This window comes from Amaranthus tricolor, chromosome 13 (genome assembly GCF_026212465.1).
Source record: "Amaranthus tricolor cultivar Red isolate AtriRed21 chromosome 13, ASM2621246v1, whole genome shotgun sequence".
NCBI classification, from domain to species: domain Eukaryota; kingdom Viridiplantae; phylum Streptophyta; class Magnoliopsida; order Caryophyllales; family Amaranthaceae; genus Amaranthus; species Amaranthus tricolor.
The window spans coordinates 9430556-9456108 of NC_080059.1; the positions used below are offsets into that span (position 1 = coordinate 9430556).

Consider the following 25553-nt stretch of genomic DNA (forward strand, 5'->3'; position numbering starts at 1 on the left):
TGTGTTTTATTATTCATTTTAGAATTTATTTGTAATGTCCTTATTCCTTCAAATGTAAAACCACAAATTTGCAAACTAAACTCACTTGTTCATATCATTCGATAAAGATACTTTTATATTGATTTTTGTACTCTATTTGTTTTTTATATTGAATAATTGTTGATGGTGAATTTGAATGATAAAATTGATTTTAGGGTTTAAAATTTGAATGATAAAATTGACTTTAGGGTTTAATTATATTTATATTTTTATTGAATTTAATTGTTGATGGTGAATTTGAATGATAAAATTGATTTTAGGGTTTAATTATATTTATATTTTTATTGAATTTAATTGTTGATGGTGAATTTGAATGATAAAATTGATTTTAGGGTTTAAAATTTGAATGATAAAATTGATTTTAGGGTTTAATTATATTTATATTTTTATTGAATTTAATTGTTGATGGTGAATTTGAATGATAGAATTGATTTTAGGGTTTAATTATATTTATATTTTTATTGAATTTAATTGTTGATGGTGAATTTGAATGATAAAATTGATTTTAGGGTTTAATTATATTTATATTTTTATTGAATTTGAACTTGATGGTGAATTTGAATGATAAAATTGATTTTAGGGTTTAATTATATTTATATTTTTATTGAATTTGAACTTGATGGTGAGAGTATATGTACTTATGCTTATTGGCATAAAGTTGATAGTGGTTTGGATATAATGTGTTTTTTTTAGAAAATGTCATATTTTCGTGTGACTTTGTTATGTTTTTGGGATGAAGTAATTTAAATAATAGGAATGTTAAATATGTTGGTGGTATGCAATTCGAATATGACATTGGATGAATTACAAATTCATATATGCTCAGTATTGAGATCAACTCCACAATTAGTAGTGTAAACTGATAAATGGACAATTCTTAGCATATCTCATTGATGATGAGACATTAAAGACTAAATGGGAGCATTATTTTTTAAAGTACCAACATTTTTAAAAATTTCCTCATGATACTCTAAGTTTCTTCCCTCTCATGCGTGATCAAAACTTCATCCAATCACTTCTTCAAGCTATTTTACTTGATTTGAAGCTTTTCGTTCTCATCATCGAGCTCAGTAATGATACTTTTCTGCGATTTTGCATCCTCTGAATCAACCCCCTAAAGTAAGTATAACCTAATGCTTCATCATCGTAGAACATACGTGCGTTAAAATCGCTTAACGCTCATATTCAACTTCGTAACCACAATGTCACTTCTCTTGAACAATATCAATGCTTGACATCCAAACGCAACAGTGATCAACACTAATTAATTAAATTAAATAACTCAATTGAATATTAACTTAAATAATTAAATTATATTAAATAATTAAATTAATTTAAAATATATTTTATATAATTTATAATAAAGGAATTAGAGCTATATATCGAGTGAAGAATGAGACATTTGATTGCAGGTAAGCCTTTTGATACGTGTTAATTGAACATTTATTCGATGTTACTAAAAGCAAACTAAGTAACAATAAACGTCTAGTTGGAGCACTTCTAACGGTTAAAAAAGATCGGAATACCTTTGTTCGATGTTACTAACAACGAACAAAGGAGTGCCAGTCAAATAAGGTCAACTCCTAGTTCGGTATTATAATGAACAAGTAGTTCACCTTTATTTGAACAACACTCCTTTGTTCGTTGTTAGTAACAAAGAACAAAAAACTATGACTGTTTTTGACTTTTTAAATTGGCCTACTTTTGTTCGTTGTTAATAACGTGCAAAATTTGACCACATGCTTGGATGCATCATTATCATCATCATACCCAATGTATCCCGCTCGTAGGAAACTATGAATCTTTGATGAGGGTTTAGGGGGAAGAAAGATGATAACTCATACCCATAAAGGAAAATGCAACCAAAGAGTTTCTCGGGTCGAAAAGATCCACAGACGAATCCTTAGAAAAAAATTCAGTAGTAAAAAACATATAAATAAAAAAATATATAAATAAATAAAAATAACTAGGTAAAAGCGAATAAAAAAATGATATATAAAGACAAAGGCAAAAACACAAACACCAACTTAATAAGCGAAAGAGTATCAGTAGTCTAAGATCACATACTTAGATTCAAAAACATTTATTTTGGGAATAAGATTTTCCAAACACTTATTTTAGAATTTTTTATGATAAAAAACTTGCTTTTTAAAAAGTTCAGTGTATACAATCAACTAATTTCTCAAATTGAACACATTAAGATTGTAAGTGATTAATTTAAGACTATAAAAAGTAATCACTTCAAATTATTAGAGATCAATTTAAGTTTATAATTGGTCATTTTAAGATCATAAATGATCATTTTAAGCCTATAAACATACATTGAGCCAACCAATTGGGATGATCTTAGTATAAATCGTCTCATTTGAGAATCTATTAAGATTGTCTTTCAGAATAAGCATTTTTTATTTACAAAACACTAAATTTAAGACAATTAAAATTTTTATCCGCAAAACAGTAAATTGTTTTTATTTGCAAAACATTAAATTTACATAAATTTAAGCCAATTAATTCACTAATAAATTTTTTGTTTTCATGCTCATTAGTCATTACCCAAAAACAAAGAGGAGAAAAAAAGTAGAACTTGATCCACAATTTTCTTCAGCCTGAACCAAATCGAACATCGAGCTTCTTTTCTCTCTACCAAATCCCTAAGAACGCGTGTATGAAATAGGAGTACAAGATTCATCTTTCTGTTGAGGGTTGCCAAATATTGATCGATTAACTACATAGAGGAGGAGTTTCGGGTTTTGATGGCCTGGAGACAACTTCGTAGGCAGGTTAGTGAATCGACCTTATTCGCAATTCCTTGTTTGATCATCAAATGTTGAATTGGTATTTAAGTTTTGTATTTTATTGATTCAATTCGTGTGGAAATTCTGGTTATTACTGTTTTTAATTAGTTATAATGCTCTGATGCGGGGTTTTTACTCATTTGTGGGTGTTGTTTAATGTTTTCAGTTTTTGAGTGTTGAATATTTATTGTTATTCCATGTTAATTGGAAATTGATTTAGGGTTTTATTTGAAAATTTGAGCTGAGGTTGACTGTAAAAATGATGATTTGGGCTGTTAGATTATTTTTCTGCTAGGTTAAGACTTAATTGTTCGGAAATCAATAGCTTATCAATTTCATTGTGGTAATTGAAGGTTTGAGACTATCAATTGTTGTGAAGTTGCCAAATGTAATGGCTTAGTAAAGGACTCCATAGGTTTGATTGTACTCTATTTTTTAAAAAAGATGTGGGTAGCTATTGCGATAATGGTCAACATGATGTGGTAATGAGAGCGATGAGTTTGTAATGCCAACTATTGGCCAAAATAATGAGATACCCCCTCTATCTTCATGAAATTTTAAGAGATTACAACAGTCCACCTTTACACGCATTTTAAGAAAATGGCGGGACACATGAATTGTGCGGATAAGATTAAAAAGAAGAGAAAGTGAGAGAATATGTGTGGATAAGATTAAAAGTAAGAGAAAATGAGAGATAATATGTATAGATAAAAATTAAAGAAACTGATGGGACCATTGCTCAAAATAAAAATGTGGTAAAGTTGAAGGGACGGATTAAAACAAATAGTATTGTAATCTCTTGGGGGCTGAGTATCACTTGAACCATCCTAAAACGCTGTCACTTGAATTATCCTAAAATGCTATTTTTTTTACACCTTTGTGATGTGGGTAGTATGAGTTTGGTAGATTTGAAAACTTTTATGACTTGATCGATACTAATTGGTGTGGCCTTGTTATGCTCCAACATTGTGTTTATAAATACCAATCACCTGTAAAACATGAAAAAGGTTTTTCAAGTGATAGAAGACGGGTGCCACTTTTTTCAGGTTTTTTTCAACTGTTTTGTTCTGGCTTGGCAGGCGGCAAGAAATGAACATGAGCTTGCACGATTGAGTACTCAGTTATGTTCAACTTTGGAACGACTGCATAATGCTGGAAGTGAAATATCTCTACCATTTAGGTTCCATTCAACTTTGCGACGACTAAGTGATAGCAGAGGTGAAATTTCCAAGTTACATAGGCGATATTTGACTGGAAGCCATCTACACAATGTTGTGTCATCTAGGCTCTATTCAACAATATGGAGGTTGCCTCATCCTAGAGGTAATTTAGATATTCTACTTGAAGTCACTAGTTTGATTGAAATTGTGTTTATTGGGAAATTTCTAGCCTTTTCACCTAAGTGGTGGCTGTGGTGGTTGTTCGTGGTTTGTTCATGGCTTGTAAGTTGATTTCTTAAACTCATTACATTTTTTCCTTATGTTCATTGTGCTTAAATGGTTTGAAGGAAATGGTTTTGAATCAATTGGTAATAATCATTGTAATTTCATCAAGGAATGAGAATAGGATGTGTTTTATTTGATGTTTGTATCTTATTTGATCCTTTTCCTTTTGCTGAATATTAGGCATGAGTATTATTGCTTGTTTATTCTTAAATTTATGTAGAATAGAGCCCTTATATGATGTGTTTAGGATGGGATTAGTATAGAGGAATGAGGACTAACAAAACTTCTCTTACTAGAGCTTTGTTAGTAATGAGATTTAAATGACATTGTTAATATCAAATAGAAATTTTCTTCGATGTGTTGATTTGGATTTGTTGGTCAAAATTGGACTTTCAAGGTTTACTATTGATGGGAGTGTGTGTATATATATATATATATATATATATATATATATATATATATATATATATATATATATATATATAAAAGGCCAAGTTCTATGAAAAAACTACATTTTTTGTGAAAATGAAAATCAAGCAGTATTATCACATTAAATAGGGTACATATCACATTAAATGGGGTACATATTTGATGTAAAGGAGTACACGTGTTTTTTTAGTTCATACTGCCACTGAAAATATGTAGCCCATAGACTGATTATGTACCCTCGATTTAAAAGTTGTTATCTTTCAAAATTCCAAAAACGTATCACCGCAAAAGCTGAATATGTACCCCTGTTTTTAGTTTTCCCCACTTTAAGCCGTTTTCACATGATCCTCTTCATATATATATATATAAACAATTTTTTTCTTGTGCATTTTGGCTTGATAGGAGTGCAAATGTAAGCTTATTTTTGCTAGAATTCTCATTTCATTTCTACCTCTCAAATAGTTAAAATTTCTACATATTTACAAACACTTGGACTTTTCATTTTACACGGAGCGTCATGAATTATTTCAACCTAGCACTTAGATATAGTAGCATCATTCATTATGACTCACAAAAATAGTGAAGGTCGATGATGCTATACATACCTTCTAATTTTCAAGGTTGATGATGTTTGCATGGGGAGCAAAGATGCAAGTGTACCTACTCAGTGGTAGTCTCTTAGAGAGGGGATTGATGAGTAGGAAAGGAAGTGAAGGGTGAAAAGTTAGTTGGGTGGGTTGCAAAGCCATATCCTTAGATGAACATCGTAGAGGTTGGTTTCTTTGTGTTCAAAGAAGGGACCACTTTGGGGCACTGAAAAAAAAAAAAGATTTTTAATGGCTGGAAACAAAGGATATTGCATGATGGATTCGGGAAGTTGATTTATTCAAAACTCATCAAAACAAAATCAATGAAATATAGGAAAAATGTTGTTTAAAATTCAATAAATACTTCATTATTATTCAACAAGAGTTTTGAACTACAATATTCATTTATAAAATAAAACCATACTAAATAACATGCATTCTATTCCTCAATAAAACATAATACACTTCCCGGGTTGAGCTTTAAAACGATTAGTAGACTATCCATATTTATAAGGTGCATCTTTGTTTTAAAGGAGTTCATTTGCTAAGATTTCCATAGTTAAGCGTTGCTTGGTGGAGGAGCAATTGTAGGATGGATGACCTCATAGGGAGTTTTCCCGAGCACGCACGAGTGAGGTCAAAGTGCACTGAAAAAACTTGTGTTGGTTTGTGGTGAATTGATAACCTAGCTTCGCATTGCTTCAGTATGGTATAGGGATAGAATGAGGACCCAAATCACCAAACATGTGATGGAGTGTAGCATTTCCAATAAGCTAAATCATCATATCAACAACCCAGGGGTCTTTTATAGCCCTTGCCCTTTCCAACTCATGTTGGGAACACGTTTGCATGGACATCATTGAGGGTCTACCCAACTCATGGATGGAACACTTTTACTGTTTATTACCATTAATACCATCTTACCGCACCATTTTGTTATTTTGCACATCCTTTTATCATTTTCTTATCTTCATGCTAAAATGGCTATTTTAGTTCATTCCACCTTTCCTGTAGTTCAAATCTGTGATTCCTGTTATATTTTCATAACACTGGCCAGTTGGTAGAGGTGTTGTTTCAAAAGCAGATTCTTAATGAAATCCAAATTAATTAGGGGAGTACCTTTTCTGTGCTTTCCTAGTTTTTATCTTTGTCAGAGAAATAGCGGCTTTGTTTTACAAAATTACCTGATGTTCTTTCCTGCCCAGTCCGTTGTCAATTTTTGATATTTGTGTGCTTCAATTATGAGGATCATTCATCACCATTTGATTTGTTTTACAGAAAGGCTTGCAGGGAAGAGATTCCAGTCAAGCTATGCTGGGAGCCTAAGTCGCCGAGCAAGTGATCCAGAATCTATAATAAGAGCTTTTGAAAGTCAACCTGCTTTGCATAATAGCCCTGCTGCTGTTGCTGAGTATGTGAAAGCTCTGGTGAAGGTTGATAGATTGGACCAAAGCAAGTTGCTCCAGACCTTGCAGAGAGGTTTGTTCTGGCTTTTCTATCTTTTTTAAATTTATAACCAGCTATGGTGAATCAGTGATTGCTTTTAAATTTTAACTTATTGTACAAGTTTCAACAGTACTCTTGCCATTTATGTCTAGGCAAAAAGACGCCCTCTCTCCTTTGCCACGATTATGGAATAAGACTTGGCTTGTTGTCTCTTTAAGAAATAAAGTTTATCTCATGATAATTACTGTTGGTTTATGGACAATGTTTGTGTTCTATTCTGTCCCCCGAGTGCTTAATAAGATATTGGACATATCATATTTTTTGACTTGGCCATTATATGTGTCAATGTCATTATTGACTATGTTACTCAGTATCTGGAACTCATCCAATGCGGGTATATGTCCAAGAACTCGGATAATAATTCTTTTTTTTTTGGTTTGAAATAAGTTTCACTTTCTAATTTAACTTTCCGGGTCTTATCTTTTTGACGCTTTACCTTGATATTCTGTTGAAGAGCTTCTGTGCATGCTTTGAGGATCAACTCTTTGTTTTAAAATAAATTCGAAAACACCTGAAAAGATGTAAAAGAAATGATAGCTGTTGTAGTGGACAAGACTTGGTTACTTCATTGGGTTGTTAAGTAACCTAGAACATCTGCTGCTCATCCATCCAGCTTTTGTATTGTTGGTGTAACAGTCAATCTCTACAATACTTTTTTCTGATTGTCATCTACTAAATGTCTCATTTTTTTTTTGCGGAAGATCTTTTTTTGTGCTCATAAATATTTTTTTCTTATCTGGGATATCTTTTGATATAGTAAGAGGCAACTATTTTGTGTACCTCACTACCTCATCATGAATGCAAAATGAATACAAATGCTTGTTTTTTTTTTCAATCTCACAAGTCTCGTCTCTTTTTTTGTCAAATGTTGCTAGTTCCCTCTGTTTATCTCAGTTTCAGTTATATATATGTCTCTTTTTATGCTGTCATCATTATCTCTCTCATGCTCAGTTAGATTATTGATGTCTTCAGGCATTGCTGCCACCAGTGGCCACACCTTTTCTGTGGAAGAGAGCATGGGTGGACTTTCCGCTTTCCCCAATGTGGGGAAATCTACAAAACCTGGATTACTTGGAACTGCTGGTGCTCCAATTCACATGGTTACTGCTGAAGGAGGGAATTTTAAAGAACAGCTGTGGCGTACATTTCGTACCATTGCATTGGCTTTTCTCCTAATTTCAGGAATTGGAGCACTAATTGAAGATAGAGGAATTAGTAAAGGTACAAAACCAAGCTCTCAGCATTGATTGACGGGCAAAAGGGCTGTCTGAGTTTTCTTTCTTGTTTTGCGTTAATTTATCTTTTTTTTTATTATTTATTTTGTTTGATAGAGTGGGCAAGGAGGTGGAAGTTACCTAATTGTTTTTTCACATTTCAGGGTTGGGTCTAAATGAAGAGGTACAGCCTAGTATGGAGTCTAACACGAAATTTAATGATGTAAAGGGTGTTGATGAAGCGAAAGCTGAGCTAGAGGAGATAGTTCACTATCTTCGAGATCCCAAGGTTTGTGCATATTAGATCTTGTGTATTTCATTGGATCTATTGTCCTTGCTATGAAATTATCTCATGATCTTGTTGAAAACGGTGTGTGTGTTTATGTTGGATTTGACGTTGCAATTGTTTCTCCTAATTAAGCCTTACATGTCTTGCTCATTACGATTGGTATGGACTGGAGATTAAGAAATTGACATTAAAGAGAGAGAGAGAGAGAGAGAGAGAGTAGGTTAAAGTAGGGGGATAGAGTGAGTGAAAGCATTGCTGTGATGGAAAGGAAGTGAAAATGACAGGGGATAACACTCATCAAACGAAGATAAGCAAAAGCTATTTACTCCTGTGATCATTTCCTGGGCTTCTATATCTCTTTTGGCTTGCACTTGTTGAAATTTCAACATTCATACCGTTTTCCACTTCCTCAAAAAAATGAATGAAGCTTTGAGTGGGAACCCTATGGAAGTCTTAAGATATCTGTTGCAAATTACAAATTTGGAGCGAGCATTGGTTTTGCAGTGTGTACACTTCACAGCATAGTGCACAAATGTGGTATTAGTCACGATCTGAAACGGTTGGACTGTGCTAAAATGCGGTACAGTCACGGTTGTGATAATGGACATGGTGATGCAGTAACGGGGATTATCTGGTTACCGTACCGCCAAATATCAGCCTAAACCATGAAATATCTCGTGGAACGGCCTAAAGCGCTGTTTTTATACTTTTTTGATGCAGGTATACTAGTTCAGTAAAGTTAAAAACCTTCATAATACGACCGATAACATACAATGCGGCCTTATTTTTGCAATATGATCTGGGGGCTATTTTCCACTATGTTTACAGTTCATGTTAATTAAACTTCAGAATGTAGTTTCTTAGCTGTTACGACTCTTATCCCTACGGAGTTTTGATGTGCTTTCTGGTATGTTATGTATTTCATCTTATGCCTTTTGTGGGCTGTGGGTGAGGAGGGGGTTTGATGACATCACTTTGGTGCTAGGAAGGAAGGTGCTTTCTTACTGCTATATATTTTCTCGTTGTACCATTGTGCTGGTTACATTTATATCTGTCTTTATCATGATACTTGCATGGATAGTTATGTCTTATTGACACTTAATATTTACAGCGCTTCACTCGTTTGGGTGGTAAACTCCCAAAGGGTGTTTTGCTTGTTGGTCCTCCTGGTACTGGAAAAACTATGTTAGCCAGAGCTATTGCTGGAGAAGCAGGAGTGCCTTTCTTCTCTTGCAGTGGTAGTGAGTTTGAGGAGATGTTTGTTGGTGTTGGAGCCAGGAGGGTGAGAGACCTGTTTGCTGCCGCAAAGAAGCGATCACCTTGTATCATTTTTATTGATGAAATAGATGCAATAGGGGGAAGTCGTAACCCTAAGGATCAGCAATATATGAAGATGACATTGAACCAATTGCTTGTTGAGCTCGATGGCTTCAAACAAAGTGAAGGAATCATTGTGGTTGCAGCAACTAACTTTCCCGAGTCGTTGGACCATGCACTGGTTAGACCTGGACGATTTGATCGACATGTTACAGTTCCCAATCCAGATGTTGAAGGACGCAGACAGATTTTAGAAGTTCATATGGGTAAGGTATGCAACGATGTTAGTAAAATATCTGTTTCTACCAAAACTAAGTTGTTCACTTTATTTGTGTTATTTTAAAAATGAAATCATTTTTACATAAAAACCTTGGGAGGTTGAAGAGATGGTAAACCATAAGTGGTCTTGAATATGTTAGCTTTTTAAAATGTTAATTAAATACCGGACTCAATTGTAAAAATTGACCCAATCCAAACTGACTAAGCTGGAAAATTAATTTGTGAATCATGTTGATCATTTGTCTTAATAAGCTACTATCTAATAGACTTATATGCATGACCCAACTCAACTGGTAACAAAAGCTCTACTAGGAGTGAACTATTTATTTTCATTGCCTGTTGATTCATCGCTGAAATGGAAATGCTTTTAGTCCGTTAGCTTCCCTTTCTTGACTTAATACTTTTCTTTCTTTTATATTGGGGGTTACCTTGTCAAATTGTTGGTTGTCTTTTTGATATTTGGTGGTGATTTCTTCTGTTTGAGTATCTGTATTCTGTTGTCTCTGTAATAATATCCAGAGGTTTACCAGCTTTTTGGTGTGATTTTTTCTGGTTTAGGCTTTGTGTTAGGTTGGCTCCAGCCTCCAGATAAGAAACTCGTGATTAAGGGTAATAAGTGAAAAATGAAAATACACTTAGAATTATCTATAAAAAAGAAAATAAGTTCAGATGAATTCCAATGATAGCCATGAGGAATGAAAATAATTCCATATAAGGGCCAATAAGTTCCCTTAGGGGTCATCTAGAGATGGTAAATAATACTATAATTTACTTCAAGCCAGGGTCAATAAGTTTGAAAATGGACTACAAAATTTATAATAAGCAAAATCAAAACTATTTAAAGTTTTTATAAAGGTTGCACAAGTCGAAGCGCAACTATTGGAATTCTTTTAAGGGCCTACATAAGTTTTCATACATTCAGTTCAGATGAGAGCTTTTAAGATAGATGGTTTTTCAGTTGAGAAATACAGAGTGGTATATGAAATTTTTTTGCGTACTTTCTCTGGTTCTCATGAGTAATAGTGTGATGTAATCTTGTGGCTTTCATCTTGTTGATTAATGTGAGCTGCTGTTGATACCTACACCATATCTTTGTTTTACTGTTTACAGGTTCTAAAGGGAGATGATGTGGACCTCATGATTATAGCTCGAGGAACTCCAGGATTTTCTGGTGCCGATCTGGCTAATGTTGTCAATATAGCTGCACTGAAGGCTGCAATGGATGGGGCGAAGGCAGTGAGCATGTCTGATCTTGAGTATGCCAAAGATAGAATCTTAATGGGTAGCGAGCGTAAATCAGCTGTTATCTCTGAAGAAAATCGGAAAATGACTGCCTACCATGAGGGTGGTCATGCCCTTGTCGCTATGCATACTGATGGTGCCCTCCCTGTTCACAAAGCAACAATTGTCCCCCGTGGTCTCTCCCTTGGGATGGTTACCCAACTTCCTGAAAAGGATCAAACAAGTATCTCGCGTAAACAAATGCTTGCCCGTCTTGACGTTTGCATGGGGGGTCGGGTTGCTGAGGAGCTCATTTTTGGGGAGAATGAAGTAACTTCTGGTGCATCATCTGATCTCGACCAAGCAACAAAACTTGCAAGATCAATGGTAACAAAGTATGGTATGAGCAGAGAGGTTGGGCTTGTGACTCATGATTATGATGATAATGGACGTAGCATGAGCACCGAAACTCGGCTCCTTATTGAGAAAGAGGTCAAGTTTTTACTCGAGCGAGCATACAACAACGCAAAAACCATTCTTACGACTCATAGCAAGGAGCTCCATGCTTTGGCTGATTCTTTACTAAAGAACGAGACCATGACGGGTCATCAAATTAAGGAATTGCTTGCAAAAGTTAGCTCAGAGCAGAAGCAAGAGCAGCAAGAGCAGATAGTTACTAAGAGTAGTGAGCAGTCTAACACGGCCCCACCATCAAGCCCAAGTGCTGCCGCATCAGCAGCAGCTGCAGCCGCTGCTGCAGCTGCAGCTGCGGCAACCGCAGCTGCAAAAGCGAAAGGGGTTGCTCCTGTGGGTTCTTAGCCTTTTGAACTTTTTCCTTATACATCAGGTTTTAACTAATGGGAATCAATGTGCATATATGTATTTTTAATATTTTTATCATTGGAGAATATGTGTTTTCATGATCATTGCAACATTTCTTGTCTATATTTGCTGCTAATAATTTGATGATACTTCTGTATCATCAGTTCATCACTCAGATGGAAAAGTGGACTAGAGATGTAATTTCTCCACTCCTTTGAATTTGCTACATTACATTTAAAAGGTTTTTACTTTAATTTGCATAATGCAGCAAATTCAAAGGGACTAAAATCTTTAGTGGCATAACTGCATAATCAGAGCTGACATGTTTAAGTAGTATATCAATATAAAAACTGGGTTGATCTTTTTTTTCATAGTTGCAATGATCGATTCTACGGTTTTACAATCCTACGTCTCATACGTTTTCTCGTACAATTTTGTACACCTATCAATGCAATAATTTAATCTGATCTCACTTGTATAGATCACTTGCTTCTCTCCGATCTCCAAGCATATGCACATTGAACATCCCCGAAATTATACTCGATAGTTTTTTATTCTTATCAAAAGTAAAATCATAAACTTGCATAAAGAATGTTTAATTTAAGAATATTAATTGTAAGTTCAATATTTTTGATTATCTTCTTTATACCTTAAAAAGCTAGCTACTCGTGACCGGTCAAACTAATGGTGCAGCAAACTATAAACCGAGCGGAATTTGTTTAATACTACCCATAAGGCCATAACCCATACCTGCTGCCAAACAGCAAGGCCACAAACAAGTTGAACCGACTGAAATGTACAGAGGCTAAACAGTTTATTATATCTACAAAACAAGTTATGATCAGGTTCTAATGTGCTCATTTACGAGTTTAATGAGAAACCGGGAGGCAAGGACAGCAAAGTACACAGGTGACAGGACTAAGAACCAACAGAGATAGCTATTTTCGGCTCTAAGCCATACATATATTGTCATTTGAGAGGACATTCAAGCGTTACATTATTGTACACAACACATGATCTCTAACACCGCAAACGTAATTTGAGATCAACAGCTACCTAACTGCTAATTTCTCTATGTAAGAACAGTTTAATCAATAAAATACAAATACAATACTCAACGGAATACATATCTGCAAACTCTTCATTCGAAAAAGAACTCTCTTTCCTCTCCCTAACTTTATGCTCGAAGAGTTTGTGGCTTGACTCCAATCTTTTTCCAGGAAACACTAGGCATAATTAGTTTCGTGTCAACACGATCTTTGTATTGAATTGCAAAATTTAGCACAGAATCGAGAAGTGAGTCGGATAAAAGGTGTGGTTGGAGACCTAGCTCAATGAGTTTAGTATGCTTAGCATTGTAGTAATGTTCTTCTGCCTCGACTCTTGGGTTTGGCACGGATATGGTTTCAACACTTAGACCAAGTTTTTCTCCCGCTTTTGTTACGAGGGCAGCAAGATCTCTTACTGAAAACTGCTCCGTGAATTGATTGAAGACTCTGAATTCTCCAGGTTTAGCAGGATTTGCAATGGCTAACTCCACACACTGAACAGTATCTCTTATATCAAGATATCCCCTCGTCTGAATGAAATAGGGAAGAACATTACGAACGCATCTCAAAAAGGTTAAAGTTATTTATAAGCTGCTATACGCCTTTTGAAGGCAAGCTAGAGAAGACTGTAAAGCGTATGCTCAACATTTTCTTATACAACTACCTTCATAAACGATTGTATCAAACTCAAATAGTTGAGGCAAGGAAATGTTTTTAGTCGGGAAGTTCATTGACAAGAGCGCTCATATGATAAATATGAATGAAATATGATTTTAAAGTCAAAACAATTTGCTAGCTATTTCAAGCATCAGCCTATGTAAGTTTGAAATGTGCAAGAGAAATTCCAGAATATTACCTGACCCCCTTTGCCATACACGGTAAGGGGATGACCGACAGCTGCCTGAACACAAAACCGATTTAGTGCTGTACCAAAAACAGCATCATAGTCAAACCTGTTGGACAATTCTTCGTGCATTGCAGTTTCGTCTGTCCTCACACCATAAACGACACCTTGATTCAAATCAGTCGCTCGGATCCCCCAAGCCTTGCATGTGAAGGCTATATTGTGTGAATCATGGACTTTGCTCAGATGATAGAAGGAGCTAGCCTGCTTGGGGTAAGGCAAAGTATCTGTTCTACCATTATGAGTAATTGTTATAAAACCTTCTTCAATGTCAATATTTGGAGTTCCATATTCTCCCATAGTGCCCAACTTTACCAGGTGACATTCTTCTCCAAATTCCTTAATCGCAAACAGAACATTGAGAGTCCCTATAACGTTGTTCTGTTGAGTGTATACAGCTCTTGAACGATCAATCATAGAATATGGGGCAGATCGTTGTTCTCCAAAATGGACAACAGCATCAGGCTCAAATGACTTGAAGGTTTCTGCTAAGAACTCAAAGTCACATATATCACCGACATGAAGCTGGATTGTTTTACCAGTCAAAGACTGCCAGCGGAGAATGCGGCTCTGAATTGAGGCAATAGGAGTCAAGGAATCAAGACCAAGCTGATGGTCAAAAAGCCGACGAACAAGGTTGTCAACAATCGCAACCTCGTAATTTTTATTGGATAGGTGAAGGGCTGTTGCCCAACCACAGTAACCATCTCCACCAATAACCATAACTCGCTTGCGACCAGATGTATTGCCATTGCTCTCTAAGGAACCAGTGCCCGATTGAGCTTTAGTATCCTGGTCTACAGGTAGAGTGGTCGCACGGACAACATTTAACTTTTTCAGGTTATCTCCTTGGTGAACAAGCTTTCTAATTGATGATTTTGACGTTTGTGGAGTAAAAGATACAGGAAACTTTGTTGATCCCATGTTCCAACATTTGGAGGAAAGTTTCTCACTTGGAGATACTTTCATGGAGCAAGAAGCTGAAAGTAGATGAGCCATGCTGACAATAGGGATTTCACCAATGTGCAAAACAAAACACCTACATTCGGAAACATGATGTCATTTTAAGTATATCTAGTGCATTTTTACGATGGATGACTTTGTGGAACAAATATATAGTTTCTTTGTCCCTCTCAATTTCTCATTTTCTATTTTGAGATGTCCCGCTCATTTCACCTCATTTCCTTATTTAGTAATGAATCTTACCGGTTTCTTTTAATTTCATGCACACATTTTTACTCTTTTAATATCATCCATACAATTTCAACTTCACTTTCTTCATTTAATACCAATACTAAAAGAAAAAAGAAAAACCATATTGTGAAAAACACATTGGGACAGAGTACTTTTGCAATCAAACTATCACTTGATCTGCCAAAAACAATAGTCATGTTTCCAGAACTTATCAAAATAACTGGGATGGGCAGATTTTAATAAGAGACTATTTCTTATCCCCATGGGTTCCTACGCTCTTCCAATTATCCAAATTAAGGCATTTTTGGAAATTATCATTAATCAACAAATCACAAAAGGTGACAACCTTTTCTCATCAACATATGAATGTAACTATTATTTTCAAACTGAGAATGCAACCCATTCCACCCAATGCCATTAAATGGCTCCCATCTATCGGGAATCTGAGAGGATCGAATGTATGCAATCTTACCCTTTTTGGTGATAACAAAGGCGTGGATTTCAATAAACCCAAACAGCGGAAGCAACATACATCACAATTCACTAAATAGGTGAGTATTTAGAGGATAATCAAGCAGTTGGCGAACATTAAGAGTCATGATGGGAAAAAGATAGATTTGTAATCAATATAGATCACCTCAATAGTCAATCTAATCTTATTCCAAGATAAGAAAAATTTCTGCAAATATGCTATGTGTTGTTGGACTTCATGATTTAGGGCAAGAGAAACAAGCTCCTTCAGTAAATAATAGTTTCCCTCCAATGTGTCACATTTCAACAATACTCAAGGTCAATCCAAAATAGCCTATTTGTCATCACTAACATGGGTAAAGCCCCGTACATTGGAGTTATTTAATGGCATGAGGATAATGGAATATCATGTTTCAAGGGCTGAAGCTAAACAATTATACAAATCAAGGAACATAATAGATTTTGAGACACCCAAAATTGAAAAGAAACCATTGCAAACAATAGCAATTCTGAGCTTAAACAGTACACAGGCATTTCAACAAACACATATAAGGCAGAAATGGATGTCAATACAAATCACAAATATATCAAGAACCCATCAAATTCGACCATTTCAAAACACAAATAACACTATATCAGAGCTTATACAAAAGCCATAACAAGATATAGTTTATAGAGACAGATATTACCTTATAAAGATACAGTCAAAGAAAATTCAACCGAAATTCTTAGAGAGAAACAGAGAGATTGAAATTTGAAGAAGAAAGGAAAGAAAGCAGCGATTGGGACAGTTACTCAAAAGTAATGAACTCCATTTCAAGCTCAGAATTGACGTATGATAATTTTTTCGAATATCTAAGATTTCAGTAGCATATTCGCTTTGTTATTCTCTATATTTTTTGGGATGCTGGTAAAAGACCTTTCAATAATCTTATCCGTAATAATAGGATTCATATTTTTTTTCACAATATTCATTAATAGTAATATTTGATTAATACGATGCAAACCGAAAGAGATGGAAAGTGTTTAACAGTACCTTTCTTCGGAGATGGTTGGTGAGTAAAATTTTAGAAGATTCGGACCGCAAAAGTTGTTGGTCACGATCGGTAACAAGATAGTTATGTGGGTAGCTATTAACTATTTAAGTAGTTGTAGACTTGTCGCGGTAGTTTTTAATAGTGGTACAATTGTAGCGGTTAGATATTTTATTGTCTAATTATAGTGTAAAATTGTAAATTAATATTGTACGATAAAAATAGCGATTATGGTAGCTGTCAGAATATAATTGGTATATTTAAATGTAGAGAACATCTTAAATCTCTACTTTTTATTTTGATAGGTTGTAAGGTGTAACGTTCTAAAAATAAATACATACACCATCAAACGCAATTTAAATTGCTACTTTATTGAGCAGTGATATTCTTGAACTCATTGATGTTTCATGTAATAGAATTTCTCTTGATATAAGCTCTAACTCAAGCATCTAACTACTAATCACTAAGAAGATTGTAATGAATTTTAAGACATAAGTACTACATTTATATTAAGATAGGAAAATTGTACTATGTGTTGCCACTATTGAACTAAGTTAAGAACACTACATTTAGTTATGTGCTGTTGATTTGCTTTTGAAGTATGTCAATATAACTTCTCTTATTGAGAAGCTTTTGGTGTTAAGCTTGAACACATATGCAAGTAAGCTAAGGTTTTAATGCAACTTCTCTTATGAAGAAGCTTTCGGAGTTAATGTTGTTGTCTATATTAATACTTTATTTGGATAGCATAAAGAGAAAAGAAAGAAGGGGAAGGGGAAGGGAAGGTGAGGGAGGAGTAAGGTGGGAGAGTCCATCTTGTTTGTTTAAAAAAAATCACCCATTATAATCTAATATTTAATTGACTTTAATTAACCATGAATAATCTCAAGTTTATGGTCACTTAGCCATGAACAAATAGTGACTGATTTTTATAGGTTAATTGCTACTCCCTCCGTTCTTTTTTGATCTTCCACATTACTATAACGGGTAGTTTCAAAAGTTCTTCCACTTTAGAATACTTTCTATTTTTAGAAAGTTTTTATCCACTTTTACCCCTTAAAACCCCCCTTTTCTTTTAATGTAACACTTTTCTTTTATTTATAATTATTTTCTCTCTCATACTTTCAATGCAATCATTACTTCACACTACTATTTAATTAAAATAATACCCACTACAACCTCATACTTCCAATACAATCATTACTTCACACTACTATTTAATTAAAATAATACCCACTACAACCCAAAGATTCTATCTTCCTTAATATGTGTGAAAAACTCAAAGTGGAAGATCAAAAAAGAACAGAGAGAGTACCAAAAAAGGAAAAATAAAATAAATATTCTAAAACATTTATATTCAAAGTTTAAATCAAAAACTAAACTTAATTAATTACTCTTTTTAATATTTTAAATTTTTTTATAATTTATTTTATTTTTATTTTTATAGTTTTTATGCAAATTAATTGCTTTATAGATCAAAGGTTACTATGGTGTATTCTTAGCAAACACTCTCAATAATTAGAATTATTCATATTTAATCAAAACTTAGATTCTAATAAAAAACCCAATAAAAGATTAGATTATTCTAGATAATTTTTCTTAATTTTAACAATAAACCTCAAATAAAACTAATTATTAATCACTAGCATTATATAAAACTAATTAAGATGATATAAATAATTAAATATAAATAAATAATGATTAATCCAGTGGCAAAATTGTGAATAAACTCCATAATAAAATCTTACTCAACCCAATTTCGTTCGTGAAATGACCATGAACAAAACATTGGTCATTCGGGATGGAATAACTTTGGACTCACCATGTGATATTGTATATTGCATGACTTTTTTTTTTTTATTCTATTGCACCAATTTTTTCTCAATTTTCATTTTTGTCAATAACTTTTTTTTAATCTTCATTTACATAATCAATTTATTTTTTATCTCATTCACAAATCTTTTCCAATTATTTTTTATAAAATTTCGTCTCCTTTTTTTGGTTTTCCTATCAAATGCTTCCCCTTTGTCTCAAAAAAAAATCTCAAGTATAAATTGGATGAAAATCAAGGAAAAAAAAGTAAAAGTGATAAAAAGACATACTTTACATGAAAATGTGAGAAAGTGTAAATAAAGTGAAAAAATAAGTTAAATATATTGATGAGAAATTGAAAATTAAAAAAAAAAAGTGAAATATGACATACATATTTGACAAAATTAATGAAATCAAAAAAATTAATAATTATTTAAAAAAGTATCTATAGGGTAACTTGATAAGGGTGGTGGGCACTATGCACTAGGCACTAGGCACTAGAGTATCTAAAAAATAATACCCCTCTAATTTAATTTAGTTGTTCCATTTAATTTGGACATAAATATTAAAAAAAATAAAGAGACCGCTTAGAAATAGTACACTCATGTGTAATATTAGGTGTTTTTAATATTAAAAATTATAGAAGAGCACCTATATAATAGACCCATATGTAATAATAAGTATTTTTAATATTAAGAAAATAAGGGATCCACCTATAAATATAAATTTTAAAATAAAAGTAGGATAATAAAGATCAAATATCTAAATAAGAAAATTGAATAACTAAAAAATTCGGACAAAGTATAAGATGACGAGCAAATAGAATAGAGCAGACATGGCGCACTGACAGTAATTGTCTACATAACCGACTGATATCACCTTTAAAAAAAATAATTCTATCCATATATTGGATTTTGATCTCTCTTTTCGTGAGAGTTTGTAGTTATGAAGTTTGGTTTGTAATTGATTTGTTGGTAGAGATTAATGCGATAATGCAGCAGACACTAAAATTGCAATTACCATCAACTACATCAAATTCAATTCTATCTTAAGACTATAACAAGATCGAAAGACCCCCTCGTAGAAGGCTGTGTCAAACAATGATGTAAAAGAGGATATTCAGAATTGTCAGATCTCATATACAACGATTGTAGTTTTGTTATTTTGAATTATCTTTGGTTAAAGTTGTTACGTGCTTGCTAATTTTTATCTCTGATGTAGATGTCGTATGACTTTTTATTGATGAATCAGGTATTATTCAAAAAAAAATTATAATAGAGAGAATCTATTATTTAAAAAAATAAAATCATATTAAAAACAGAAATCAAACAAATTTATTGAGATAAACTAAAATGCACAATAAACAAATTAAATAGATAAAAAAAAAATTCCCCATGTCCCTTTGAATTTCCATCCTAGTAATCAAAAATCTCTCACATATTTAAATTTTAAAGTGCAAATCAAAGGAACAGAGGGTTATTGCAATTGGAAAAATTACTCAGAATAATCCAACTTTTTTATGATTTTTCTGTAATAATCTCACCTATTGATTAACTATGAATAATCCTAACTTTAAGGGGTATTTTCCTAGAGTAAACTCGGTTATCGGATGACATGCTATAGCAAATTTATTTTTTAAAAAAATAAAAATAAATATAAATTTAAAATAAGATGTCGAAAAAAAATTAAAAAATGTGAAAAAATTTTCTGATTTTTTTTATTATTCAAAAATTTATTATATAAACTTTTAAAATTTTTCTCTAATTTTACATTAAGTTTCAATTTATTTTTTTGGTGATTTACCTACTATAGCAGGTTATCGGGTTATCCAAGTTTACTCTAGTCAAATACCCTCTAAAATTAAAATTATTCATAGTTAATTAATAAGTGAGATTATCATAGAAAAATCATGAAAATATTAAATTATTCTAAGTAATTTTTCCATAAAATTTGTACCTTCTTTCCTTTCATCATCATACTCATTTAATCGTTTTGACCAAAAGAAACTTCCACTATAGTGCACTCTTTCTTTCGTACTTCTATATATTTAAGCTACTCGTTAGAGATCTTCATTTGAAAATTTCGGGTTCATTCAAATAGGATATGGTCTTGTTGATTTGGCTATAATTATTCATCATTTTTTATGTCGAGTCAAATTAAATTCGATTTCAAAATTCAATAAATATCAAGTTATCCAATTTTTTTTAAAAACCTCTACTCCCTTAAATTCAACTCTTTCTATTTATGTTTTGCTTTCAGCCAAGTACTTAAGTATATTACTTTATTTTTCTCTTTAATTTCGCTATTACATGTAAAAAACCTCTCACTTTTATTATCGCAATACAACAAAATCACAAGAAACAAAATTACTAATACCTAACTTTAATTATTCATTTATTTTAAAAGTCCCTCTATGGCTCTATCAAAATTAACTTACACCTTGCACCTTGATTCCTACTCCTACCAAGGAGGCTAGGAGTATAAAATTACCTAACCTTTCCTTAAACAGTAGCTCTCCTGAGAGGTCGTTTCTGTGAGAGACGGTTCCTTAAGTTTAGGCCCATCAACATTTTAGAATTAATACAAAGCAAAAATTAAAAAAAAAAAAAAAATCGGCAGCCTCAACAGCTAAACATTCCCCAAGGTAACCTTAAATATTCCAAGGCCATGATTGCAAATTCAAATGAGTATTCTCCCTCTATTTCGTTTTTCTTCATCTTCAACAACATGGATGAGTTCATGTAAAAATTCGAAGATTTCGTGACACAGACTCAACGGGATTTGTCTTTCAAAGACAGTTAAGTAAGTTTGGTTCTCTTTTCTTTCACGAATTCAATAAATTAGAATCAAATAAAAAATGTGATGTTCTCAATTCTGTTTTTGTAGTTCAATTAAATGATGAACATATTCAGTTCGAGCATGACGACGGAAGTAAAACTAGTGAATACGAAGGTTAGTTATGCATTTGATAACATATTATTCAAGTTGGTTACTGTAAATTGGATGTAAATAATATTCACGGTGATATTTAATATTTACAAGTTGGTATTAGATATTATTCATTTTAGTTTTGAAATTGCTCACTGTAAATTGGTATTAGATATTTTTAAATTGACATTAGATAGTTTACAATTTGGCATCAAATAGTTTTAAATTGGCATTAGATGCTATCCTAAATTGACGTTAAATAGTTTAAAATTGACATTAGATGCTATCCTAAATTGACGTTAAATAGTTTTCAAATTGGCATTAGATAATATTCAAAATTGGCATTAAATAGTTTTCAAATTGACGTTAGATTGTTTTCAAATTGACATTAGATAGTTTTAAATTGATATTAGATGCTATTTAAATTGGTATTAAGGATAGTTTCAAATTGGCACTAGATAGTTTTCAAAGGCATTAAATAGTTCTCAAATTGGCATTAGATAGTTTTAAATTGACATTAGATGGTGTTAAATTGGCATTAAATGCTATTTAAATTGATATTAAGGATAGTTTCAAATTGGCATTAGATAGTTTACAAATTGGCATTAGATTTTTATAAGTTGGCATTTGGTGCTTATATATATATATATTTGTGACATGATGTAATTTTGACAAGCAACTACAAGTCATCAACCATGACGGAGATGACGATATTACAACGAACATTGGTTATGCTAACCCAATTCAAGTAAGACGACAGATAAGTGACCTTGCAAATGTAGATATATACGGGTCACTTGAAGGGGTCATTGCAGAAAAATTAGAAGATCTTGAGCAATTGTATGTATCACATGCAATGTAACGGTCTGGTTTAAGTGACCCGGAAATCCATATGAAAATACAAATTCGGGTTCACCTTTTTGGACTCTAGAGTAGACTTTTCTCTAGGACCGTCAACGTTCCGTCGATAAAGAAATATAGATAAACAGAATGCAAGACCAATGTGAAAGGTAATAAGTCAGCGGAAACTCTAACGTACAACTCGAGAGCCTAGAGGCCTCTAAACAAACTAATCGAAATAGCGGAAGCGAAAAGAAAACTATCTCTTTTGTTACATTAATTACAGAGACATAGTCTATTCATAATCTAATATAAAAGATAATACATAGTCTTGCTTATTACGGGTTCTACGTTGAGATCTCACTCCTGACCCCACCTGCAATCAACCTACTAGTCGTCGTAAGACAACACATAGTAGGTTCCAAAGAAACAAACCAATACACGTCAGAGACATCATACAATTATCAATCAGGTTGAAAACAAGCACATTGTTCTTCCTAGCATGCATAGGCTCTAATACATTATTATTAATTAATCCCAACTTGTAACGTTGCCCGTCCTGTTCGGGTCGTTCAAGTATAAACCATTCATTTTTAGATAATTCCAACTTGTAACGTTGCCCATCCTGTTCGGGTCGTTCAAGTATAAATTTAAATATTTTTGGAGGAATACACTTGGGAGAGCTAATCCCAAGGCAACCACCGACCTAAGACGTTGCCCGTCCTGTTCGGGTCGCCAAAAGCTAAAGTATGCATACCCCCATGGTGACCGTAATGATCCAAAACTGCCATGGGAACAAATAATTATAATATTCCAAACCAAACTTTAACCCCTTTGGGTAACATAACCAAACGTCAACCCCTTTGGGTGACAAACACACAAATTCTCAATTTCCAATTAATTTCCTTCAAATTATTTGAGATGTCTAATCCTTATGTGATTTACAAGCCTCGATTAGAAATGAAACAACACTACTTGCACAACCACATAAACAGTATGGTCTAAGCGTGTACCTTTAAGCGCTGCAACAACGAAGTTCAAGCACGACAGAAATTTCGCCCTCTTATGAATCGAGGTCCTAAATAACACACACACAAAACGATCACGTATTAGGACGTGTTTACACATTTAATCCACCCCATACGCCAAAATATCACTAAGACTAGATAATTTTTAATTGTTTACATCTAATTCCCAAAGGTTCCAAATTCCACATTCTGACCAGAAACTTTAAGGGCCATTTCGGACAGATTAGAAAATTCAAACGAAAAATCCGACTTCGCCATTGCGTTCGGAACGCGTCAATTACCTTGGGTACCAATTTTCGTAATTTCTAACATTCATTTACTATTTTTAATTATTTTAAGCGTTTAACGAGTTTTTAACGCAACGGGTAATTAAAACAACAACGAAAACACACCCGACACTCGGATCGGGGCGCCACCACCGAGGCAGCAGTTGCTGTCCGGAATCCCCTTTTACTTTAATTATTATTTTTTTTATTTTATTATTCGAATTATTAAATCCTTTTTAAATCTCATAATCTACACACCATCCGAAACCGAATTTTCATTCTACTAAAATAAAACAAACAAGACCAATTTTCCTATCACACAACCACTTGATATTTCCACACATTTGGCAATACACAAAGTCCATCAACAATCTAAGCCATCATCAAAACATAAGGCTAACAACTTAAGACATACTCATCCTCAAGATCTTCAAGAACATTTAAAATTTCATAACCATGATAAGTAAATTAAATATTTGATCCTCTTAACAAATTTAAATTTTGTAGAGAATCATAAACCAACAATTTTTTTTTTTAATTTTAAATCGAACATATATATATAAGGACAATCCTTTAAACAAATCAAATTTTGTTAAAGGATTTATAAACTCATGGATACTTACATCACTTAATCCACACACTTAAAATTTCATCTAACAAACTAAAATCTTGTTAGAGAAATATAAATTGTAAAATAAATTCAATTTAACATTTGAATAGACTTTATTCTTATAACAAATTTAAACTTTGTTAAAGAATGTAAATCAAGGAAAATTTTGCATAACAGAAATATGATTTAACCCTTTTAACAAATCAATTTTATCAAAGGATTATTAAAGAAAACTTATATAAAATACTCAATCCTCCTAATAAGTCATAGGATATCATCATATTGAAAGAAATATTATATAATCTCATACTAGAATTTCTTATAAATAAAATTTATAAATAACAACTCAACTTACTTACCCTTTGATTTGAAGATTGGATTGAACAAAGTTTTTTTTTTTTTTTTTTTCTTCTTGAATACCGAAACAAGAGCAAGAAAAGAGGAAAATTTTCTGAATTTTGTTCACCTTGAAAGCTTAGGAAAAGTGAGGAAACTCAAATGATGCTTAAGGATTAATAGGCACTTAAGAGGTGAGCTTAATGTGCCATAATACTCACTTATGAGAGGAGTTACAAACTCCTCCCATTCCTCCTCACAACAACCGGCCACCCCTTCACTCCCCTCTCAATTATTATTTTTTTTTAATTTAATTTAATTAATTAATTAAGTCATTATTATATTATTGTTAAAATAGAAAGAAACGTTACGCGATAGCCTCGTACGCGATAAAACTCGTTACCGTTAAAATTTTAACTCACTTTATTTCTTAAAATTATCTATGTGAAATAATATAATTTAATAATACGTATTTATTTTATTTTATTATATTATTTCTTAAACCCGATAAATTACGGGGTGTTACAGACTACCCCCCTTAAAAGAAGTTACGTCCTCGTAACTTGCATGGCAACGGAAAACACAGAACACACATGATATCATAACACAACACTTGCAAAACGAAACTACCAACCAAAAGATTTAACGTTACTCGCGCGAAATTCCTATCGCCCTCTACCCCCCTTAAGAAGTTACGTCCCCGTAACGCTACTAACCTGAAAAAGGTGAGGGTACTTTTCTCGCATAGCGTCTTCCGTTTCCCAAGTAGCCGCTTCACGCTCGTGATTTGACCACAGGACCTTTACCATAGATATATCCTTCCGTCGAGTACTACGGACCTTCGTGTCCAAGATTTTAATCGGTTTCTCAGAGTACGATAAGGATGTATCCAAAACTAGAGGTTCGGGATCTAAGACATGAGAGGCTGCAGCATGATATCGCTTTAGTTGAGACACATGGAATACATCATGTACCTTCTCTAAAGAGTTTGGAAGGGCTAACCGATAAGCCACTTTACCCACGCGTTCCAAAATGTCATATGGCCCTATAAATCGTGGGCTCAACTTTCCACGAGCACCAAAACGTACTACTCCGCGCATGGGTGATACGCGAAGTAATACCTGTTCTCCCACGTTGA

General features: G+C 33.2%; 2 protein-coding genes across 3 annotated transcripts; one reads left to right on the top strand and one right to left on the bottom strand.

The window, feature by feature from the left end:
• The first annotated feature begins 2564 nt into the window (after positions 1–2564).
• LOC130797696 (ATP-dependent zinc metalloprotease FTSH 4, mitochondrial-like) lies at positions 2565–12087 on the top strand. 2 transcript variants are annotated; one of them, XM_057660401.1, is made up of 7 exons: positions 2565–2819; positions 3881–4157; positions 6574–6774; positions 7774–8022; positions 8180–8304; positions 9416–9892; positions 11011–12087. In XM_057660401.1, exons 1-7 carry the CDS (start codon positions 2793–2795, stop codon positions 11938–11940), a joined length of 2286 nt encoding a protein of 761 aa, XP_057516384.1. In that variant the 5' UTR covers positions 2565–2792; the 3' UTR covers positions 11941–12087. The 2 variants fall into 2 exon arrangements, with proteins under 2 accessions (XP_057516384.1, XP_057516385.1); XM_057660402.1 differs by having other exon boundaries at positions 3914–4157.
• Positions 12088–12876: 789 nt separating this feature from the next.
• Positions 12877–16522, bottom strand: LOC130797697 (UDP-sulfoquinovose synthase, chloroplastic). Its single transcript, XM_057660403.1, has 3 exons — positions 16251–16522; positions 13849–14935; positions 12877–13522 (listed from the first exon to the last, which is right to left on the bottom strand). Exons 2-3 carry the CDS (start codon positions 14893–14895, stop codon positions 13121–13123), a joined length of 1449 nt encoding a protein of 482 aa, XP_057516386.1. The 5' UTR covers positions 14896–14935; positions 16251–16522; the 3' UTR covers positions 12877–13120.
• Positions 16523–25553: the final 9031 nt, after the last annotated feature.